The sequence below is a fragment of the Hypomesus nipponensis genome, chromosome 11, assembly GCF_054491055.1.
Source record: "Hypomesus nipponensis isolate SF chromosome 11, ASM5449105v1, whole genome shotgun sequence".
In the NCBI taxonomy this organism is placed as follows: domain Eukaryota; kingdom Metazoa; phylum Chordata; class Actinopteri; order Osmeriformes; family Osmeridae; genus Hypomesus; species Hypomesus nipponensis.
Window position 1 is genome coordinate 8,453,253 of NC_140371.1, and position 23,361 is coordinate 8,476,613.

At 40.8% G+C, this 23,361-nt stretch overlaps 1 protein-coding gene across 1 annotated transcript in view; it reads right to left on the reverse strand.

The window, feature by feature from the left end:
* Positions 1–23,361, reverse strand: part of csmd1b (CUB and Sushi multiple domains 1b) — a 390,765-nt gene that overhangs the window by 252,698 nt on the left and 114,706 nt on the right. The window contains exons 20-24 of the mRNA XM_084709424.1: positions 17,566–17,682; positions 17,284–17,397; positions 15,342–15,437; positions 15,008–15,211; positions 14,523–14,647 (exon numbers count right to left, since the gene is read on the reverse strand). Of these exons, the coding sequence (XP_084565550.1) occupies positions 14,523–14,647; positions 15,008–15,211; positions 15,342–15,437; positions 17,284–17,397; positions 17,566–17,682 (656 nt within the window). The remainder of the gene's footprint in view (positions 1–14,522; positions 14,648–15,007; positions 15,212–15,341; positions 15,438–17,283; positions 17,398–17,565; positions 17,683–23,361) is intronic.

The window sequence follows — 23,361 nt, forward strand, 5'->3', positions numbered from 1 at the left end:
AGAGCATTTTGATCCCCACAACCGTTTGTCCGTGACAGCCAATCAAAGTCATCAGGAAAGCCACCAAACAGGAAATGAAGTAATATCTCAGCAGTTCTTTGAGACAGTGACACCAAATTTGGTATGCCTACTCGGAACCTTATTCTGAGGATGTCCTCCAAATATTGTGTCATGTGACTAAAAGGGGGCGTGGCCAGAAGCATAAACGTGTTTTGGCTAATAACTATTTAAGTGTTTACCTTAATAAAGTAATTTCTTTGTCTGTTGATGTCTTGTGAGTTATCAAGCTTGACCATCGATAATATTTCATAACAACCGAATTGACGCGGCCGCCATTTTGGATTTAATGGAAAGTGTAAAAACCTTTTACACGCCCCAAATTTTGTCTGATGTTTACAAAATTTGGCACAGATGATTCAGACCAAGTTTCAAAAAGGTGTAAGATGGATTTTCCATTTTCAAAACAGTTTGTTCGGTAGAGCCGATCAAAGGCGGAAGTGAAGCCGCAAAAGACACGTGAGACCGTAACTCAGCAACCATTTGTGCGATTGTCACCAAACTTGGGTTCCATCGTTCCCACGAGGGGCAGAGGAGGCCTGTGGTGTTACACCAGTAAAAAAAGTTTGAACACTCAGTACTTTGGAACGCAAACAGATATTTCAACCAATCTTGGTGTGTTGCAATGAGTGCAACAGGTTATTGTGACTTAATTGTTGCACAAGTGCTATGGAGGCCATGTCCTGCTCTGGACTGCTTGGCCCCTCCATTGCTGCTTGCAGCTATATTTAGGATTCCTCCGTAAGGAGGAAACCTATTGTTATTGGTGGTTTTATTATTTGTAATTCTTGTACCATGGGAGTCAATGGCAGCCCCTAGACCCCATCGACAACTTTTTGTGAAATTTGGCACACTCATTAAGGACAGTTTCTTCTATACCTACACCAAGTTTCATGTCTCCCATTAGACCACTCTAGCGCCACCAATGGGTCAAAGTTGGACTTGTGTTTACACACGCAACTTTTGAACCGTATGACTCATTTTCAAAAATGAGGTACCATTGGATTCCCTGGATCAAGCCGAGTTCAACGCACACCATGGCGTTAATTTCCGGTTATATAGATTTCCCGCCATTTCCGGTTTTATCAAAAACCTTTGAAAGCCTACTCCTCCTACAATTTTTGTCATATATTCTTCAAAATCACCAGAGATGATCTTCAAACCAAGCCTCACAAAAGTTATCAAAGGAATTTTGATCCTCATAACCGTCTGTCCGGTACAGCCAATCAAATTCATCAGAAAAGCCGCCAAACAGGATGTGAAGTCATGTCTCAGCAAATCTTTGAGATATCAACACTAAACTTGGTAGATCGGAGGAAGACACTACAACATATTACCATGTGCAAAGGCAAATTCATATCTCTAAAAATGATTGATATAAATCAAATTGAACTTATCGCTAACGCTAAAATAATGCTTTGCACATCAGCCAGTCAAAAACTGATACTCTGATTCAATCACAAGTTCATATGAAGACTCTTGAGAATGTTCATAACACAAATCTGTGAAAAAGTTGACTGTAAGATGAAAGGTCGATTTTTGGTGAATATTTGAAACATGCTTGCTTGGCTAATTTCTAGGCAAATTTCCAATGAATGTCTCCCCTGCTCCTCCCCGCGCGTGCTCCAAAATCTCACACACACTCAGCCTTCCCTTGACACACGCGCGGCCAAGACGCACACGCAACATTTCAGGAGAGTGTGGGCTGACCAAGCCCCCACTCATTCCTTGGTCTTTAGCAAAGGCCCATGTGGCTCTTGATGGTATTGCATTTCCGATTTTGTATGCAATGGTAAAAAGGTCTCAAATCCTGAAACATTGATAGTATAGACCAAGAGTAAATACCACACCTCAAATGGCCCACCATTACCCATAGGTGGCGCTATAGGCCACGCCCAAAAGCACAAAGATACAAGGCTTTCTGGAATGGATAGGTTCACCAAGCCCCCTCCCTTCACGTATTGGCTTGAAAAAAGGCCCATGTGGATCTTGATGGTATTGCATTTCCGATTTTGTATGCAATGGTAAAAAGGTCTCAAAATCCTGAAACATAGATAGTATAGGCAAAGAAACAGTTTAACAAAAAGCCCATGTGGATCTTGTTGGTATTGCTTTTCCGATTTTGTATACAATGGTAAAAAGTTATAAAAATCCTGAAACATTGATAGTATAGACCAAGAGTAACTACCACACCACAAATGGCCCACTATTACCCATAGGTCTTCCCTTGACACACGCGCGGGCTTGGCAAGACGCACACGCAACATTTCAGGAGAGTGTGGGCTTACCAAGCCCCCACTCATTCCTTGGTCTTTTGCAAAGGCCTTGTGGATCTTGATGGTATTGCATTTCAGATTTTGTTTGCCATGGTAAAAAGTTCTCCAAATCCTGAAACATTGATAGTAAAGGCCAACAGTAACAACAACACTTTAACAAAAGCCCATGTGGATATTGTTGGTATATTTTTCCGATTTTGTATGCAATGGTAAAAAGTTAAAAACATCCTGAAACATTGATAGTATAGGCCAAGAGTAACTACCACACCACAAATGGCCCACCATTACCAATAGGTGTCGCTACAGGCCACGCCTTAAAGCACAAAGCACTTCACTTCTTGTGAAGATTAAAGCACTTCACTTCTTGGCTTGAAATAAAGGCCCTTGTGGATCTTGATGTTATTGCATTTCAGATTTGGTATCCCATTGGAAATTCTGCAGCATTGATTTTTCTATACAGTTACAATTTGTCAAGAATATACATTTTTCAATGGTTCGCAATGCTTTACATGTAAGCCAGTCAAACAAGTTCATATGAAGACTCTTGAGAATGTTTAGTACACAAATCTGAGAAAAAGTTGACTCTAAGATGAAAGGTCGATTTTTGGTGAATCTTTGAAACATGCATGCTTGGCTAATTTCTAGGGAAATTTACAATGAAATGTGTCCCCTGCTCCTCCCCGCGCATGCTCCAAATTCTCACACACTCATTCTTCCCTTGACACGCGCGGGCTTGGCAAGACATACACGCAACATATCAGGACTGTGTGGGCTGACCAAGCCCCAACTCATTCCTTGAATATCAGCATAGGCCCTTGAGGACCTTGGTGTCATTGCATTTCCTACTTTGTATGCAATAGTAAAAAGGTCTCCAAATCCTGACACATTGACAGTACAGGCCAAGAGTAACTACCACACTTTACCCAAAGCCCATGTGGATCCTGTTGGTATTGCATTTTCGATTTTATATGCAGTGGTAAAAAGCTTTTAAAATCCTGAAACATTAATAGTATAGGCCAAGAGTAACTACCACACCACAAATGGCCCACCATTACCCATAGGTGGCGCTACAGGCCACGCCTTAATGCATAAAGATACAAGGCTTTCTGGAATGGATAAGCTCACCAAGCCCCCTTCCTTCACTTACTGGCTTGAAATAAAGGCCCTTGTGGATCTTGATGGTATTGCATTTCAGATTTGGTATGCCATTGGTAATTCTGCAGCATACATTCTTCTATACAGTTACAATTTGTCAAGAATAAACATTGTTCAATGGTTTGCAGTGTTTGGAGGAATCCGCCATTACTGCTTGCAGTTATATTTATTATTATTATTCTTAGGACTGGGTGTCTATGGCAGCCCCCATAAGCGCATGGTCGAAAGTTTTGAAACTTGGCACACTCATTGGGGACAGTCCCCTGGTCCAATTCACAAAGTTTCATGTCCCATACTCGGGCAGTCTAGCACCACCAATGGGTCAAAGTTGGACTTGTGTTTACACACACAACTTTTGAACCGTATGACCCATTTTCAAAAATGAAATACCGTTGGATTCCCTGGATCAAGCCGAGTTCAATGCACACCATGGCGTCAATTTCCGGTGTATAGAGTGTCCGCTATTTCCGGTTTTATCAAAAATCTTTGAAAGCCTACTCCTCCTACAATTCTTGTCAAATCATCCTAAAAATTACCAGAGATGATCTTCAGACTAAGCCGCACAAAAGTTATGGTAGAGCATTTTGATCCCCACAACCGTTTGTCCGTGACACCCAATCAAAGTCATGAGGAAAGCCACCAAACAGGAAATGAAGTAATATCTCAGCAGTTCTTTGAGACAGTGACACCAAATTTGGTATGCCTACTCGGAACCTTATTCTGAGTATGTCCTCCAAAACTTGTGTCATGTGAGTAAAAGGGGGCGTGGCCGGAAGCATAAACGTGTTTTGGCTAATAAATGTTGAAGTGTTTACCTTAATAAAGTAATTTATTTGTCTGTTGATGTCTTGTGAGATATCGAGCTTGACCATCGATAATATTTCATAACAACCGAATTGACGCGGCCGCCATTTTGGATTTCATGGAAAAGCATAAAAACCTTTTGCACGCCCCAAATTTTGTCCAATGTTTACTAAATCTTCAGACAAAGCTTCACAAAGATGTCGGATGGATTTTCCATTTTCAAAACCGTTTGTTCGGTAGAGCTGATCAAAGGCGGCGGCAAAGCCGCCAAAGACACATGAGAGCATAACTCAGCAAAAATGTGTCCGATCATCACCAAACTTTGGTTCCTTCGTTCCCACGAGGGGCAGAGGAGGCCTGTGGTGTTATACCGGAAAAAAAACAGTTTGAACACTCAGTACTTTGGAACGCAAACAGATATTTCAACCAAACTTGGTGTGTTGCAATGAGTGCAACAGGTTATTGTGACTTAATTGTTGCGCAAGTGCTATGGAGGCCATGTCCTGCTCTGGACTGCGTGGCCCCTCCATTGCTGCTTGCAGCTATATTTAGGGGCCAAGCAGCGAAGCTATTGTTAGTATTATTATTATTATTATTATTACACATCTTCTTCTGCCATGGGAGTTTATGGCAGCCCCTAAAACCACATTGTCAGAAGTTGTGAAATTTGGCACACTCTTTGGGACCAGTCCCCTCATCAATTTCACCAAGTTTCATGTCTCCCATTCCAACTATCTATCGCCACCTATGGGTCAAAGTTGAAGGTGTGTTTACACATGTTACTTTTGAACCATATGCCCCATTGTCCAAAATGAGGTATCGTTGGATTCCCTGGATCAAGACGAGTTCAACGCACTCTATGACATCATACCCAGTCTTTTGATTCTCCGCCATTTTGAATGTAAAGGAAAAGCGTTTTTTTTGCTACTCCTCCTACAATTCTTGTCGAATCTTCTTCAAAATTGCCACAGATGATCTTCAGACCAAGCCTCACAGAAGTTATCCCCTGGAGCTTTGATTTTCGCAACCGTTTGTTAGTTACAGCCACATCAAATTGATGTAGCTGAATTGATGAGGCCGCCATTTTGAATATACCGATTTTTTCGCAACCTCTCCTATAAGGTTTATCCAATCTTCACCAAAGTTGGCACAGATCATCTTCAGACCAAGCCTCACAAAAGACATCACATGTTTTTTTGATTATCTAAACTTATTGACTGGAACAGCCAATCAAAGTAGTCAACCAAGCCAGCATAAAAGAAGTGAGGTCATATCTCAGCACCTCTTTATTGCATTGACACCAAATTCGGTATAGGGACTAGGGACACTGTTCTAAAGAGGTCCAAAATAGGTCATGCCATTTCACCTCTAGTTGGCGCTGCAATAAGCAAAAATTTTGCACCATTTATCTTCAGATCAAGCCTCACAAAATACATCACGTTTTTTTTTTTTTTTTACACTTTTGACTGGAACAGCCAATGAAAGTCGTCAGCCAATCAAAGTCGTCAACCAAGCCACCATAAAAGAAGTGAGGTCATATCTCAGCACCTCTTTACTGCATTGACACCAAATTTGGTATAGGGACTAGGGACACTGTTTGGTAACACTTAAGAATAATGGTCCGTTGTTAACAAGTAGCTATGGAGGAAGTAACGGGTAGTTCTACATTAACACCAAATGTAATACTATTAACTAATATGGAACCAAGATTAACTAAGCAGTAAGTAATAGCTAATTTACAACAAAGGTAGTTCCTTGGTAGGTATTTGGTTATTACTAAATACATGTATCCTCTTGAGAACTACTTGTGAACTGTCACCAATTAAGAAAGAATAACCAATTAATTACTAATCACAAAAGTAACATGTCTAAAAAGTTAACAATGTGGTTGTTTCACTCTTAACATGGTCATAACTTTTCAGAAGCATGTGCCTCAAATGGGTTCTTTGTGGAAACCAGTTTATGAATATTATATCCCCCCAAATACGTTAACTACTGGTTGAAATTTTGACTACTCTTACCGAAGGATGGATGTATGTTCTCTGTTTATTTCAAACTTAAACAAGGTATAATACAAATAATGATAATTTGTTTAACATTTTTTATAATTAGGAAGTGATGCTGACACTCATGATTGGATTAGTTTACTATTATGAGCTCTTGAGTTCAGTTCAATATGTTTCAGACTCCAAAGACCTACCTTTACGTTACAGTAGCCGTCTGAGGAGGACCTCTCTTTAGGATATGAATAGGAACATTGATGTTCTCTTGTCAAAAACAATTTGCATCCTGCATTTATGTTGTGATAAGCGCAAGACCAAATCTTCCAGAGATTACAATGTTTGTTAGAATATCACTAGTGCCTCACAGAAATGTATGCCTGTACCGTATGTCAAATATAAAATTAGACTTATTATAGGCCTATTACTTGTGAAAACCAGTATAACTCCTCACTAATTAATCGAGCGTTACCTTGTCATCCTGAAGGAAGTACTTGTGATGTGGACCATTATTTTAAAGTGAAAAACATGCTAACTCCTCACTAGTTACTCAAGAGTTACCTTGTCATTCTGCAGGAACTACATGTGATGTGGACCATTATTTTAAAGTGACAAACATGTTAACTCCTCACTAATTACTCAAGTGTTACCTTGTAATCCTGGAGGAACAACTTGTGATGTGGACCATTATTTTAAAGTGACTAACATGTTAACTCTTCACTAATTACTCAAGAGTTACCCTGTCATCCCACAGTAACTGTACTCTGGACCATTATTTCAAAGTGAAAAACAAGTTAACACCTCCCTAACATGTCACCTCACAAGATTTACAACATAAAACAACTGCAGTGATTGGATAATATTTTTTTTAATTATATGCACTGGAAGATTCCCATGAAATCGTAAAAGAAAATCATGCAAAAATGCACATGGGCATGCAAGAATTTGTATGTGAATTAAACATTCTTTGTTTGACACAATGATGAAATCTAGCATTTAAACAAACAATTCTGTATTTTGGAATGAAACATTCAACAAATTCCACAAACTGTGATGATAAACTGAGTCAAACATAACGGCTAAATTTAGGGAGGACAATAGAACGCGTCATTTTTGGCCAAGGCTAACCAACTGTCAAATACTGTGGAACGCCGGTAGCAAACGCATTGAATCGAATGCTAAGTTAGCCTGAATGTAGCTAAGAACGCCACTGAGAAATCTGGCACCGGAATTTTAAGGTCCACGTCCTTTTCTTAGCTCTATAACTAGCGACTACTAGCGAAATATTAAAAACAAACATGCCAGTTAACATGTAGACACTTACCCCTTAATGCTATCAGATGTTGGTTGCAATGCACATTGAGAAAGTATATGAAAATAATGTTTATAGTTTTTGTTGCTTTGGCTACCTTTCATAGAAGGTCGGCACAACCGGGAGACATATCTTAAACGAAAGTAGGTTGTTTTCTTCAAAATAAGGTATGTTTAGTCGATTTTAAAACATATACATTTTGAGAAAAATCAAGTTGAAGTCATGTTGATGAAAATCCCATAGGAATGCATTGAAATCTGAACGTTCTTTTGAGAAAAAGGTTGGTTTTTCCCATGTAACTTTTTTCAGCATGTCGGCACAACATTGACACTTCCTGAAAAGCTAGGTTACGTATAAAGACGTCATCAGTCAAATTTTAAAGAAAATCGAAAGACATACATTTTATGTTCTGGCTCTCTGAATGAGTCTTTCAGAAACCTGTGACGTCAGACGTTTTGAGCCTCTGTAACTCCCGCGCTTGCTGCTTCCAATGCTCACATCAACTGATTCACATCATATTTTGTGCTACTAGCCTTATTATATATACCCGTATGTGGATGCAAGTATCGGTCATGGTTACTGGTTTAAAACATATATATTTTAGACACTTTACATGTTACACTTTACAGTGTGCAGAACAAAAAACAAACGTTGGTAATATAAAACCCACTCTCTTGGTGACTTTTTAAATACATGTTTCTACCGAAATGATTCATGGTTGTGATATGCAAATGTTGTTGTCACGTAGCACAAATCGGAACCAATCATTACCTTTTTTGTCTGTCAGGAAATGCAAAACTATTCAAAAAAAAGCGCGAATATTCTTTCTTTCTGGCAATCAATTTAGCAAGAAAAGAAATTCTATGGCAGATAAAAAACAAGAACTACTGAAATTGCATTCATAGGTGAGGGGGAGCAACACATAGCCACTTGCAAAAGTTTAGGTATCATTTTGTGATAAATTACCATTAGAAACCTTAACAAATGGGATCATGATCGACATATGTAGCGTAACCTAGCATTTCAAATGCCAGCGCACCTTGTAACGTTTAATATAGCTAATTACAAATAACTTTAAACTCCACGAACATGACTTTGATGATAAAATATGGAACAGAGTACATACTGCTGTAAGTAAACTGATGAAACGATTCAATAATTTAGTCTGAGTTAGTGATAAAGAATCGTGTCTCGGTGTGGTGTTTGAGCTACTGCCTCCATAATATGGGCGTTGTAGTTGAAGAAAGTTGTAGAAACTCCGCCCAAGCGTCTCATGATGCCGATGAGACAAGTCAAAATGACATTTTTGATGTTAGAGAAGCTAATGATTTAGTAATTGGTTTACAGGAACAAGTTAGCATTGTTAACGCCACTAAAATAGAGTACCAAATAGTAGAAGTAGATAAATCAACTAAGGAACGTAAATATATGTGGCTTAAAATATACCAGGCTGAGAAAGAAAATCGCTTTTAACTAATCAAATCGATGGAAAGACAAAGTCTGGTCAATGTAGCCTACGTAACATACATAGAAAAATTAAGAGGAAAAACAATCATTTAAATCACCTTGAAGTTGGATGTAAAGGGAATTTGCAAGTGTTCGAGCAGGTAAAATCAGAGCTCAAAACAGAGAATTTAAATGACCAAACACTGTAGGCCTACTGGCAGGGAAATGGAAATGGCTGGGCCCCTGAAAAGGTTCAGTGAATGGCCCCCCCCCCTAATAGGTCTTTAGGCTACTTATATTAACGCATGTACGTGTGTGCTCTCTCTCTCTCTACATAAAACATGTAAACTGAGAGAGACTTTATTCAGTGATGGGAGCTACATTATAGAAAAACAAATACATCTTTATACATAAAACTTAAACATAAAGTTTAATAAATATAACTGAGAGGCCTTAACAACTTGTGTGGCACCAGGCCAGACACACACACACACATAAAAATAACAATTTGACACACTGAGATCTGCTACACTCACACCACATTTTCTAGTATAAAATGCAATTTACCTGTCTTCATCTTTGCCTATTATACAGCTATCTTCCTTGTCTTTCTGGATGCAAAGTCTTTTATAATGTATTTGAAGTCAATTTGTTTAGCCATTTCACACGCAATGGCAAGTATTGTGATTGAGCCTCTCCTGGCTCATTGTGGAGCGCAAGTCATTTTTATGATTTTGAGTTTACTTAACCCTTGTGTTCTCTTCGGGTCATTCTGACCCATCAGTCATAGTGACCCACCGTCGTTTGCAACAACTTTACGTCATACAAAAACTAAATGAAGCATTTTCTTTTAACTGTTGGGCTGTCTCAGACCCCCCACATTGCGAAGGTGAAAATATATTTGTTTTTATTTGCTTTTGTATTGGGTAAAATTGGGTAAACACAACGATGGTTCGTTATGAACCTTTTGGTCATGTGACCCGAAGGCAGCACGAGGGTTAAGGACCTTTCTCCTCCTGCCACAGTTAAGTGGTTAAGGTAAAGTGCAGAATATCCTCAGAGCAATGAGCAATGCAGAACATGCACTTTCTCAGTGTCAGCTTTGCTCAAACTAGCTTCCTCTTGGCTAGCATCGTGGCTACTGCTGCTCGTCTCTGCCATAGATATATCGATGGTCTCTGCAGCCTGGCTGGGAGCATCTTTCGATGTTGACTGGAAAGCAAGCAACAACAACCATTGTCTAGCATCGTCACCGGCTAACTTGGTCTAACATTATGTTGTGTAGTCTGTCCTGTACCCTGACTCTGTTTAATAATCAACACTTGGTCCAACCCTGCGTTCGCACCACTCTTTACAAAGGGTGAGGTCTTCACCGGTTAAGCCAACAATACAATGTTTATGTTTGCTTTTTTTAAGTAGGCCCTAATCTTGAGTATTTCAGTTCAAAATAAAATTGGTTATAATTTCTTAAAATATTTAGGACGAACATGATTATTGCTGACATCGCGGCTGGGCCTCACCACGGCAGGGCCCCAGAAAGTGTTCCCATATATGGGCGGCCCTGCCTACTGAACATGTATTAGCAATGAATGATAGGTATAGAACGCCTGTTATAAAGCTTAGAGAGTGGCAGGCAGACAGCAGGCAGTTTATGAAGGGTGAGGTCACTCTGTTTGAGGATGTAGACATCCACAGAGGACCCATCTTAGATAAGTTGTTGGAGTCGACGTCAGAAGAGTTTGATGCTATGACTCCCAAGTTCTAGAACTTGTATTTGCTAGTTTAGTTAAAGTTTGCTGTAGGTTGGTAGCGGACCACTTGGAACATGGATGGTATGATGATGTATCTGAAGATCAGTATCATGTCCTCAGATCAGTGCCCAAAACAAATGTTTCATGCGAGAGAGATTTTGGGATATTTGATTAGATCAAAGTTCAGGGCAAGTAAAATAGCATTAGAGGGTATGGTCATGTTTAAGCAGAATAGGTCCTGGGAATGGTTGTCAGGGTTAGATCCAGATAGAAGAGCTGAAGTTCTCGCCTCAGCTCGGACATCTGTGAAAGGAACCTATTTAGGTTTGTAGTCTTGCAATGGGTATGTAATATTCAGACTGTATTGGGTAAGTAGTCATTTGTTTGGTTTTAGCATTGGGTTGTCTGATCAAGTGGGCCTGACAGACTTAGCTTTGCAGTGTGTCATTTAGCTATTGGTATGTAATATTCAGGCTTTGTGGTAGCTTGAGGATATTCATGATGGACCATTTTGTGATATGAGACAGGGGGCCCCAGTAGGGGGTGACTCCCTGTTAAGCCAAATGGTCTGCCATAATATCTGATAGCTGCATTGGGTAAGTAGTAGTAGTATTTGTTTGGTTTTAGCATTGGGTTGTCTGATCAAGTGGGCCTGTGCGGCACGGACAGACTTAGCTTTGCAATATTAAAACGGACTATGTCTATAAAAGTAGATACAGGTAGGATTAGAAGTAGTAAAGTTTGGTGATATGAGACAGGGGGCCCTGTAATGGGGTGACTCCCTGTTAAGCCAAACTGTCATAGCTAGTATAGAAGTAATAGATACAAGTTGCTCCCCTGAACCTTCACCATGGATGCAGAGGTGCCCAATTGTCCTCTGAGAGCTATCAACCTGTAGGTTTTTTTCACAGGCAATGACTACATTTTGGACCATAAGTTTCATATCCCTATAAATAAAGTATATTATTTATAATACGATTAGTGTATACTTTTTGTCCATCACAAACAAACAGACGTGTTCAAATCAAGGTATTTGAAAATAATAATGGCAATGTCACAACAAGCACACACAAAAACCCTGTTCAACGTTAAATACACCCCCAAGTGGGCAAAAATTTACATTACAGCAGTAATGCTAAACGTGACAAGCATTTGCATATTTGTGGTCTCGATTTAACATAATTATTTATAGCGAAGTACTGGACACCGCATTAGCTCGCAATGTACAAAGAATGTAAGTCTGGATAAGAGCAGAGAATCTGATAAGAGCATCTGCTAAATGACAAATGTAAGTCATATTTCCCGCCCTGGCTAGAAGCAGAGCTCTGTGACGCAGAACAATGGCGTTCTTAAAGGGAGCTTGACAGCTTCTCGGTGCCACAAAACTCAAGGTTTAAAGCGGTGGAACGTTTCAAAAAATGACCTAAAATCACGCCTAAAAACTGGATTTGTGAGAAAACTAATAGAGGTAACTGAAATCTGACTTCGGATTAGTTTAAGTTACGTTAGGTTACATACGGAATTGAAAGAAAAACGGAGCAAAACTGATAAGAAATTTTTGGTCTGTCCTCCCTACTAAATTATTAATAAGTAAGTACATGGCAAACCCTAACCCAAATCAAGGTATAGGCCTACTCACTACTCACAAGTCTAGCATTGGCCACTACTGTGAAATACAACAGCAACGCAATTCCAAAGGAATAAAAATGATGAAGGAAGAAAGAACAAATGGCAGGACTGTAAAATAACTTGCTCGATAACCCAAATCAGAGAACAGGAACATGGCCCAAAATGTTGCTAGCTGTAAAGCCAGGCTAGCTGTCGGCTAGCTTGTAAAAAGTCCCTCATACAAACTGTATAGTATTGCAATCGAAATTCGCATTAATTCTACAATTCGAAATTTGCACTAATTCTACAATTCGAAATTCTAGTGAAATTCACCTAGTTGTTGTTATCGTATGTTAGCCAAATGCTGGATATTTACCATCCATAAAAATGTGCCACTGCCAAATGATTTCGCGCTCCTAACTCACTCAGACGTTGCACCAGTATAGCTTTAGGGAAAACATGACATGGATTCAGAACAAATAGGTTTCGGTAAGCCAAGTCGACTGGATTTGGAAAATGGACCGGCCGTGATTTGATATTTTCTGAGCTGCAGAAAGACCTAATAGCAGACACATCGAAATTGCCCGCATGATCATACAGTATGATCAAATGTTGGGGAGGACGTGTCCCATAATCATACAGTATGATCAAATATTGGGGGGGGGACGTCTCCCATAATCATACAGGGGCGTGTTATAACGTTAATATTCATAAACTGGTTTCCACAAAGAACTCATTTCAGGCACAAGCTTCTGAAATGTTATGACCATGTTAAGAGTAAAAAACACAATTGTTCACTATTTAGACCTTACTTTTGTGATTTTTTATTTTTATTTTTAGGGACTATGGACCCTGTTCTTTGGAAGTCCAAAATAGGTCCTGCCATTTCACCTCTAGGTGGCGCTGCAACAAGCAAAAATTTGGTGTCAACTATCTTCAGATCAAGCCTCACAAACGTTTTCACATGGTTTTTGATTTTCAAAACTGTTTTTCCGGTAAAGCTGATCAAAGTCGGCGATGAAGCCGCCAAAACAGGAAGTGAGATCATATCTCAGGAAATATTTACTGAATTGACATCAAACTTGGTACAGGTGTTCGGGACCTGTTCCAAAGAGGTCTACAAAAGGTTGTGTCATCTAACCGCTAGGGGGCGATCCCGTGTCTGACACATGTTAAATAGTGATACCAGCTGAATTGATGTGGCCGCCATTCTGATTATCACAGATTATCGTCAGACCACAATCACTGTGACATGTCAAAATAGAAGTGAATTACAGATGTTTAAACTTGGGCCAAATCTGACCACGCTTGCCACAGGAAAAACTGCTAATATTTTTACCCAGTAACTGAAATCTGTGATTTCCAGCACTGAGAATAGCTCACTAGGATAAATTGGTGTCCTGGAAACGTCAACGTCAGAGGTTTGAATCCAGCCAAAGCTGACAAGCTTGTTATGTCTCTGATTCTCTGTTTAGCGAGACTGTAAGCCACTGCAAAGGAAGCCAGGTACACCGCAGTCACTAGATGTCGAAAGTTTCTTTTGGGTCATCTGACCTGCTTGGCCACCACATTGCTGCTTGCAGCTATATTTACTTATGATATTGTTTTCATTGATTTTATGTAAAGCACTTTGAGCTGCAATTCTTGTATGAAATATGCTATATAAGTAAAGTAGGGCTGTCAATTGATTAAAATATTTAATCGCGATTAATTGCATTATTTCACATGATTAATTGCAATTAATCGCAAACTATTTAATCTGTTAAACTTTTACCCCAATTAATGATAAAAAAAACACATTAAATAGGTGTACTTAAAAACTTGTACTTAAAAAAATAGGCCTAACTTGATGATAATGTCCATATAAGAAGTTCAGATGGAACACAACTTAAATTGTGAGGAAGTTATTAACGTGTTAACTTTGAAAGCCCTAAAATAAAGTCTTATTATAATTGTATCTAATTCAGCCTAAATATAGAACTGCTCATTCTCTCCTCCTCTATTCGGGAAGAACTGGCAGTTCTGAATGTGCTATAACCTGTCAATCAGATGGCTTTGTGTGTGTCAGAGCAGTTTATTGCCAGTGATTCCAAAGCTGGGTTGTAGTACTGGCCTGTATGCCTGCTCCCTCACTGACGATGATCCTCCAAACACAGTTAAGACTGTTCCCATAGGGTTCTGGGTATCCAGGGGACAGGATGGTACCTCTCCTCTCGGTTAAGTTCCCACTGCACGGCACTAGGGGTCACAAAGACACACACATAAGCACGCATGCAAACACGCCCCCACACAAACACACACAGGGTTCATACACCAGGGTACTGGACTCCTACAGAGAAGGACAATGTCAGAGCTAAGTGCCCATGCTGCTAGTGTCACTTTGGACAGGTCAGACATGACTCACTGCTGCTCCCCAAAACACACAATTCATCTCACACAACCTGTTTTCGCCTGTGTACAGTTGCTATGGTTCCATAGCTACTCGGCTCAAGTTGGTATCCTTTTATTTGTTCTACAGCCTCGACAATCCTTTCATCCCTCCAAAGTCTCTTTATTTCTTTTGAATCCATCTGAAAAAGCATTTGGATGCAGACTCACCTATGCATGTGGGAACAGTGTCATTCCACTGTGCCAGGGCATTGGGCACTGCGTGGCACTTGATGGCCGTTGAACCCTGGAGCAGGTAGCCTGGGTTGCATTCAAACCGGACCACTGACCCAGCGGAGAACTCCGAACCGATCCGTCTGCCATAGCGAGGCTCAGGAACAGAACTGCACTGGGTGTCGCTGGTCCTGGGAACCGCTGTACAGGACATAGAGGTCAGGACACAGAGGTTAGAGTTTAGGACCACTGAAAGCAGAAAACATTTTGCTAACGTAATACATTTTTATGAAATGGGAGAACATCATAACACTGGTGCTTGTTAACGTGCCTTGGTAGACAAAGTGGAAGCCTCTCGCAGATGGACCACTCTTGGCGCTGAATCTCAACATAATCCGGTTGGATGTGGCCAGGGGCAAGGTCTCCCCTGGAACACCAGCAAAACACACAACAAAGCAAATCAAAACACAAATGTGAAACCGACATACAGACTATAAGAAAAAAAATTGAGAAAGAGAGAAGTGAGATAAAGTATCTGATATGGTTGATGTGCTTTAAAATGGTAACCCTGTATAGGGGTGGCCGGTATGAACAGTATATAAATATACTGGTATGAATTTGGCCTACGATATGGATTGACTATAAAGTGTAACCGCAGTCGAGCCTTCCAGACCCATTCACACCAGGCATGGCATAAAATTACCGTACGGAGCATTAGCGCAAAAATCACTATCAATCTACGCAAACTGAACACTCAATCTCACGCAATCATTTTCAGGCTTTACCCTCCCAAAAACGTAGCATGGAAAAGTGTACCCATGCCAGCATCCATGCAATACTATTACCATCCATGCTTCAAAATATTCCCTAACCCGTGATATACATTTTAGGCCATACCAAACCCTAGTCCTGTAGCTCTCCGGTAGCTCTCATACTGGCCTGGGTCAATCTATTTTGAACTTAGAAACATCACCACCTCAACTGTTCTGACTACCAGATGTCCTATCAGTAACTAGGATGTCTGCCAAGCTATGACTGCTTCCCTGTCCAATCGGATATGGGGGATGTTGCTGTCCAGTGACAGATAGTATCTATGGTGATAGATGACACTGGGAAGACTTGAGACTTGGGAAGAGAGAGAGAGAGTTGTCTGCAAGGTGTAACAGGCAAAATTACATTTACAATCCATAATTAGATACTGTGTATCAGTCTAGAGGTGGAGAAAGTATGTAGGTGGATAATCAGCTTCTACTTAGCTGGCAACTGTTCTTTCCCTAATGCACTTAATGACATAACACAATTATAATAAAAAATTAAATCACAAATAGAGGAAAATGGTGTGGAACGTCCGATTCTATAAAAACAAGTGCTTAACCATATTGGCACAGAATATATGCACTAGGGAATGCTGCAAACAATAAAGTGCATAGACCAACATTTGATCATTTGACGACCTTTGGGTATACAAACAGTTCAGCAGCAAGGGGAGAAATTGAGTGTGTGGCTGCTCCGATACCTCAAAAACCACCTATTCTGCAGGCTACAGAGGGGGGGGTAGGGGTTACTGTTTGTGGATGCAGTCTAACAATCTCCTGGCTCTTGGAGTTCTACAGCGTGGCACTGAATAGAGGTTAATGTGAACGTAAAAGTGCCATATCAACACTTTATATCCTACAACCGTCATCAATAGCCAGTGGGATGTAAAACTAAGTCTGATTTATGTCCTCTACTTGATGACCTTCTTCTATGTCAGCAGTGCCAGCCATAGTTCTGCGCTGAAAAAGCTACAGAGCCTCCTCATTTGAAAGGGTAAAATAGAGGGAGAAAGGGCTATGAGGAAAAGAACCCTGAGCCTGACAGAACCGTGAGTCACTGTAGAAATGTTTATTACAGTGGTTATGCAATCTTTGATCAGCAAATCTTAAGCTTAAAAAAAATATACAATATGTCCCTGCCATTAAAGATAGAAATATTTTAAGAGTAAATCTATGTTTTATTGGATCCCAGATCAATATAGCAACAGTATGTACAGCAAATATAAACTGGCTCTGTGGTAGTATGCCACCAGCAATTATAATTTCCTTGTTTCACTGCTAATCACTGAAATAATAAGGCTGTGCATAGCAGAATCTGGCAGCAGAAGCTGGCAGCAGCAACATTTATCAATCCTAGATCCATGGATCTAGTTCTGGTTTGTAATAATGACTCCTCTGGTATTGGACCTCAAACAAGGGCCCTTTGTGTTGTGTTCAGCAGCAGCCAACAACTCTTACCTGAGTGAGAACCGGCAAGCGAGCTGAGCAGGCGTGTGATCTGATTGGCCCCGTCAAACAACTCAACAGAGTCATTCATGGCTGTCTGGAAGAAGGCAAACTGTCCAAAAACCACTAGGCAGGGGAGAAGAAAAATATCTGGTTAACAATTAACACTCAGGTTCCAGACAGACCGACAACATCGGGTTAAAACACCACTGGGAAATGTATCTGGTTTACAATGATCAATGACTGAGATATTACTTATAAACTGTTTAGAGAAAGGAAAGTGAGGAGTATTACCAAACTCAGCAGAGACAGTGATGTAATAGGTACAAGTCTGGCCTGTGGTGTAGTTGTGGGGGTAGTTAGGAGACAGGACCACACCCTCAGAGCCTGTGTAATGGCCTCCACAAGGAGCTGGAACAGACAGGACATACATGTAGCTTCTGATTCACAATACAGAAACCGGTTGTGGTGACAATCATTTGCTGAGCTTCAATGACTGTCCATAGAAAGTTCTAAGTAGATAGAGTAAATTGTGCTGTTAAAATGTAATAGGTATATATATATATATATATACTTTATTAACTGAGAAGGAGGACAGTTTAAAACATAGGTTTCTAGCAGGTGTCTCCATTGCCATTTGTATGGACTCAAGGATGCTGATGCTAAGCTGCTGTTGCCAAGCTACAATTTAGTCTCAAATACTGGCTTGCAAGTCATACAATTTTGCACCCTATTAGACAAAAAAATTCCAAGTGCAATGAATTTCAAAGTGCCAACACAGAGTTTAAAGGGGCGATTGATTGCAAAACCTTGTATTTTACCTTGTCATAGTTGAATAACGACAGTTCGGTGGGTAAAATGAACATACAGTGAATATCAAAGTCCATTGACACCTCTTTCCTTTTCAAATCTTAAAAAGAAAAAATGTGGCTGTAAAACGCTAGCATTTCAACAAAGCCACCGGTGTGACGTAGGACTGGGGACCGCCCTTTTTGGCTCTGGTCTGTATCTTTGTCATGCCCCAAAATTTACATCCAGACCAGCCCGAGGTAGCGTCTATCTCCGATACTAGTTTAGCTGCGCGCTGCTCTGTGTAGGCTACTTACAAGGAATTACAAAGAAGAAAGTTTTGAATTATAACAAGGATATTGAAAATGGACCACGCTCGTAAATGCTGTGTTCCAGGCTGTACAGGGAAGGATAACACTCACAGTCTTCCCAAGGAGCCAACCATTCGACAGGCATGGCTGCTGTTGTCTATGAGAAGATCCCGGCGAAGTTCGACACTCAATCATTCATTTGCTCTGAACATTTCACCCAAGACAGTTTTGACAACCTTGGACAATTTCAAGCAGGATTTGCTAGGAAGCTGAACCTGTAAAGAGGTGCTGTTCCAACCGTATGCTCATTGCAACCGCAACCTGTAAGGACAGTATGATGTTGTGCTAACAGTATTAGCAATGCTAACGTGTCCTGTATATAGCATAGGTAGAAAGCTAAATACGTTTCTACACACATCAAATGACTCTAGCTAGACTAGCTGTAGTCGGCATTAGAAGGGAAGCTTCCGAAAAAATAGCCAGAAAACTAACAGTGGGGCTTATTGCTAACGCCTGTCTAGATAATCTATTTAAAAGAACTGGAGAAAGGCAGGTGCTCGATAGCATTGCTAGTAACTGTTACTAGTAACACCTATTATCACACATTCTAGTATGCTCTTGCGTTAGCAAGCTAAACTAGTTTACATGCCTACTACAGTCTAGACTGTAGTAGGCATGTAAACTAGTTTAGCTTGCTAACGCAAGAGCATACTAGAATGTGTGATAATTTAGCCTAGTTTATTGGCAATGGGGATAACGTTGTTTCATGTTCCTGACTGTGTTTCATTCAAGACCTTGCACCCTATCTTAGTCCTTGTCAAACAGCATCTCCTTAAAACAAACAAACCCCCAACATCTTCTAGTCTGAACAAATGCTCACCCTTCCCCCAGGGTGATAAGACAGCCTAGAGTGTAGTTTGGGGGGCTCTGTTATCTGCTGACAAACTACTAAGCATCTGTATTATTCAGTATAAAACATCACATTCTTAATTTCTCCGACAGAAACAAGTAATGTTATCATTTCAAATGATATGTAGTCAATCTGTTGAAAACAGTGTTGTGTAAACATAATAGATTTATTTGCGCGTTTTTATTTCAAGTCTCCACCTTCGGTGGAGTGCTGCTGTTGGCCGTGTTGCGTTTTTGCTCCCCAGCTTCACTCGTTGAAAACCAACCAATCAGCGCGCAGCTTATCTAAATATTAATGAGCATACCATAAAAGGAGAAAAGCTAGTGTTTTTTCCCAGGAACATATCAGAGGATCTATCAGGGGGCATAGAAGAGCACCCGGGCCATTTTCAACCCAACCAATGTTACATACCCTATTCGGAGACCTTTAGGAACAGTGTGAAATACCCAAAACGCTCAGTCAATCGCCCCTTTAATGTTTCAATCCACGTGTTAGAATCCCTGTTCCCACTACAGGTCCTCTAAATTAGGTTGGGTTTGCCCTTTTTCCACAGGCACAACATGTTTTTCAGACCCATTTCTTATTGATCAGAAGCCACTGTACAAAATATCAACAGAGCGTAGGAGCCAGCACCTGTTGAAAGGTTACCATGATAAGGATGCCATAATCACCAGTTGGATAGCCTGTCTGCCTGCTTGCTAGTCTGCCTGCAAATCTATCTGGCTGCTGACTAGTCTGTCTGCCTACCTGCTAGCCTTTCTGTCCACCTTCTTGTCTATTTGCATTGTTTCTAACCTGTCTGTCTGCCTTCTAACTTGTCTGAGTGCCTACTTACATGTCTGTCCGCAATTATATCAACCTTGTTTTCATCCTGCATGCCTTGCCTGTCTTCAATTCTGTCTTCATACCTGCTGGTGCATCCACCTGCCTGTACAATGTCAGCGTGTGTTTCTAGAAGTCAATCTAGTTCATTTTCTGTACGTGTTTTTCCTTGGCTTTCTTGTGTGTATATATGTGTATTGCCTGTGCCTAAAGTGGCCTTTAAGAGAAAAGATGCAACCAACCTTACCCTGTCTGCAAATTTGGTCTGCAACAGAAGTCACACAAACAGGGCAACACTCTAAGAATTTAGGGTTAGAATGTTAAGGTCAGTCAGTGGAAGCACAACACACAGGAAGGCATCTGTCAATGTCAGGTTTCTATTATCATACATGGCAGCAATACACACACACACTTGTAACCAAACACATGATATGACAGGGCACAGGGAACAAAAGGGAACTGAGTCAGCCATTGGGGAGGGCGGTGCTGACCTTCCCTGGTTCAACACAAGCCTGGGTCTCTTGTTAACCCCTCATGCCACTTTCTGTCATATTGTTCTAACCATCTTTTCTAATCAGACTCTACAAGATGATCCCCGTATCCCTGGTCTTTTCTGTGATCTTCTGCTGCTGCTTTACCCTCACTGCTCGCTACAGCGCTGATCAATTCAGATTCCTGTCGCATCTTCAGCTGGATAAGCCTCTTGGTGCTCGCTCCCTTAGGCCTGCTCCTTCATGTACCTAGAATCCCTCGTGGAGCTGCTTACCCAGGTGTCAGGGCGGCAGTCTACATACCCAAATCCTCTCCCAGCTTCTATCATGTTAGCCTTACTTCTCACTGCTACAAGGAACAAAATAGAAGCCTAAACTCATTGCACACCAGCTGACACAAATATCACATCCTCATTGTTTCAGTTTTCAAAACCGTCTAAACAAGCCTGCCGCTCCTCTGTCGGACCATCTGGCTTTGGACACTTGGTGATGAGAGCCTTGAACTTTTAATATTTTTACTTGGAGCTCCACAACAGAGAGATTCTCTATTATTGCCTTCAACAGCAGAGAGGGTCTATTGTACAGAGACTGTATTCTGTAGTTTAAAGAGCAGGTCATGTGAGATACTCTCACAAGCACCATGGGAACCAAGCTGACAGCAGCCTGACCTTGGTGTCTCATCCACAAGACTATCAGCACTTAATATCCAAATAAACAGAGGGAGGGGAATGAGTAAATAAAAGTTGAACATATGTGTGTGGGTGGGGCGGGGAGAAAGTAGGACATGAGATCGATTTCTTTAGGAAAAACTGTTCTAACTCTTGTGTAGGTCTACATGTGGAGTGTGAGAGTTGCCTCTAAGAGGCGCTACACCTCCACACTTTTAGACCGCACCCTCCTCCCCCCAATTCAACTCCCTCTGCAGCCGTGGACAACTCCTCATTCAACTGTGCTAAGACAGTCTCTTAGTTACTATGGAAACGAATTAAAGAGCTGTTTGGGTGAGAAGCCGAGAGAGAATAGACAGAGAAAAAGAGAGAGAGAGATGGGGGTAAAATCCTGTATTATTAAAGGGATCTCACCCCGTTCTAATGAGTTTTGTCTGAAAGCCTGCGGATGTGCCTCTTAGAACATCAGTATTCTAGAACATTAAGGACCCTCATGAAGCAGAAATGTTCACACCAACATGCCTCTAACACAACAAGAACACTCCCCTAACATGCCAGGCTCATGCCTCACAGTCTTTGTGAGCCTGACTACAGTTTAATAAAGCAGGAGTTTGACAAACAGGCTAAATGAATAATTAGATCAGGTGTTGTGAGAATACAATTATTTTACAGAATGAATTGTTGATGTTGCATCCCATGGCCATGTCTGTCTATTTGTCTGTTGTGGTGAAGACTGGGATGAGTCAGCTATCAAGGCCACTATGATGAGCTGGGAGCTGGACAGATTTATGTGCCAAATATTCCCTCTGCCCCCCTCCCCCCTGTATTCTCCCTTTCTCCCCACCGCACCTTCCCTCAAGTCCTTATTGATTACATAACCATTCCTTTCATTAGAGGCTGATTCTGGGAGTATCAGGACTCATTTCCTCAGACCAGCAGCAGTTTACCATTCTCAGGCCCCCTTGTCTCGGTTTCCCTTCTCTGCATAGAGCCCACATGGCACCAACGCTTCTTATTGTCACTCACATGCATGAATGAAAGTCTAATGCTTGGATAAAGTAGTTGGTGTGTCTGTGTGGGCATGTGTGTATGTGTGTGTGTGCAATATTAATGTAAAATACATTCTCTTCAAAAGTCCCTGCATGACCTTGAACAAGTAGTGATTCAAAAACTGTGAAAGAGAAGTCAGTCAGTCTCCTTTTATGTGTATAGTGAAGCTGGCTGCAGAGGAGCCTGCTGCAGAAACACACACCCGCCGTGCTATTTGAAAGTGACAAAAGGAACAGATTAAGGGATTACATCCCAGCACAACAGACAGAAGATCTGATGAAATGGTCTATGAAACATTATGAGCACCCCTCAACAATTCACACACATACAGCACACACACAAAGGGCAACATTTTACTCCTGCTTTTGTCTGAAAGCTGTCAAATTATCAATGTCCCTAGGCGTCAACATTTTAGGGTGTGTTGGGAGGCCTTGTTTGGAGGAAGAGAGGCACATTACAGCAGTGCTGCTCCTCCGTTGAAAACATGCTTCTACATCAGCAATTGTAATTGATTTCCACAATCACAATTAGAATGAAGGCCATCAATTAGTCAACCAAGCACATTCATTTATAGAACAATATGCCATTTGAATCACAAATTAACTTTGTGTAATGTGTCAATGACTTCACAAACATTTTCTACTGTTGGAAATGTTATACGTGCTTTGTTTCCTGTTTTTCCCATTTTATATTGTATTTACTTTTATTTTGAAATTATTGCGCAACAAGCTGCTGCTCGGTGCTGTGATCGGACGTACCTGCAGAAGAAGAAATTTGGAAGGATAGCGCACTCACGTGTAGCTCACAGAATATTTACGTTTAGTCAATATGGAGATAAGATAATTAATTAGCAGTACAATATATATATGGATAGTTGCAACTGGTTGATGATTGAACAAGGTTTGTTTTGATTAATATGTCTAAGTTTAAGTTGTTCATGTTTGTAATTTGCTATGCACCAATGGTTATGGCTAATGCTACTGATAACGCATGTCGTGCTTGTTGCTAGCAATAAAAGGTTTATTAAAGGAGTCATTGATTGCAAAACC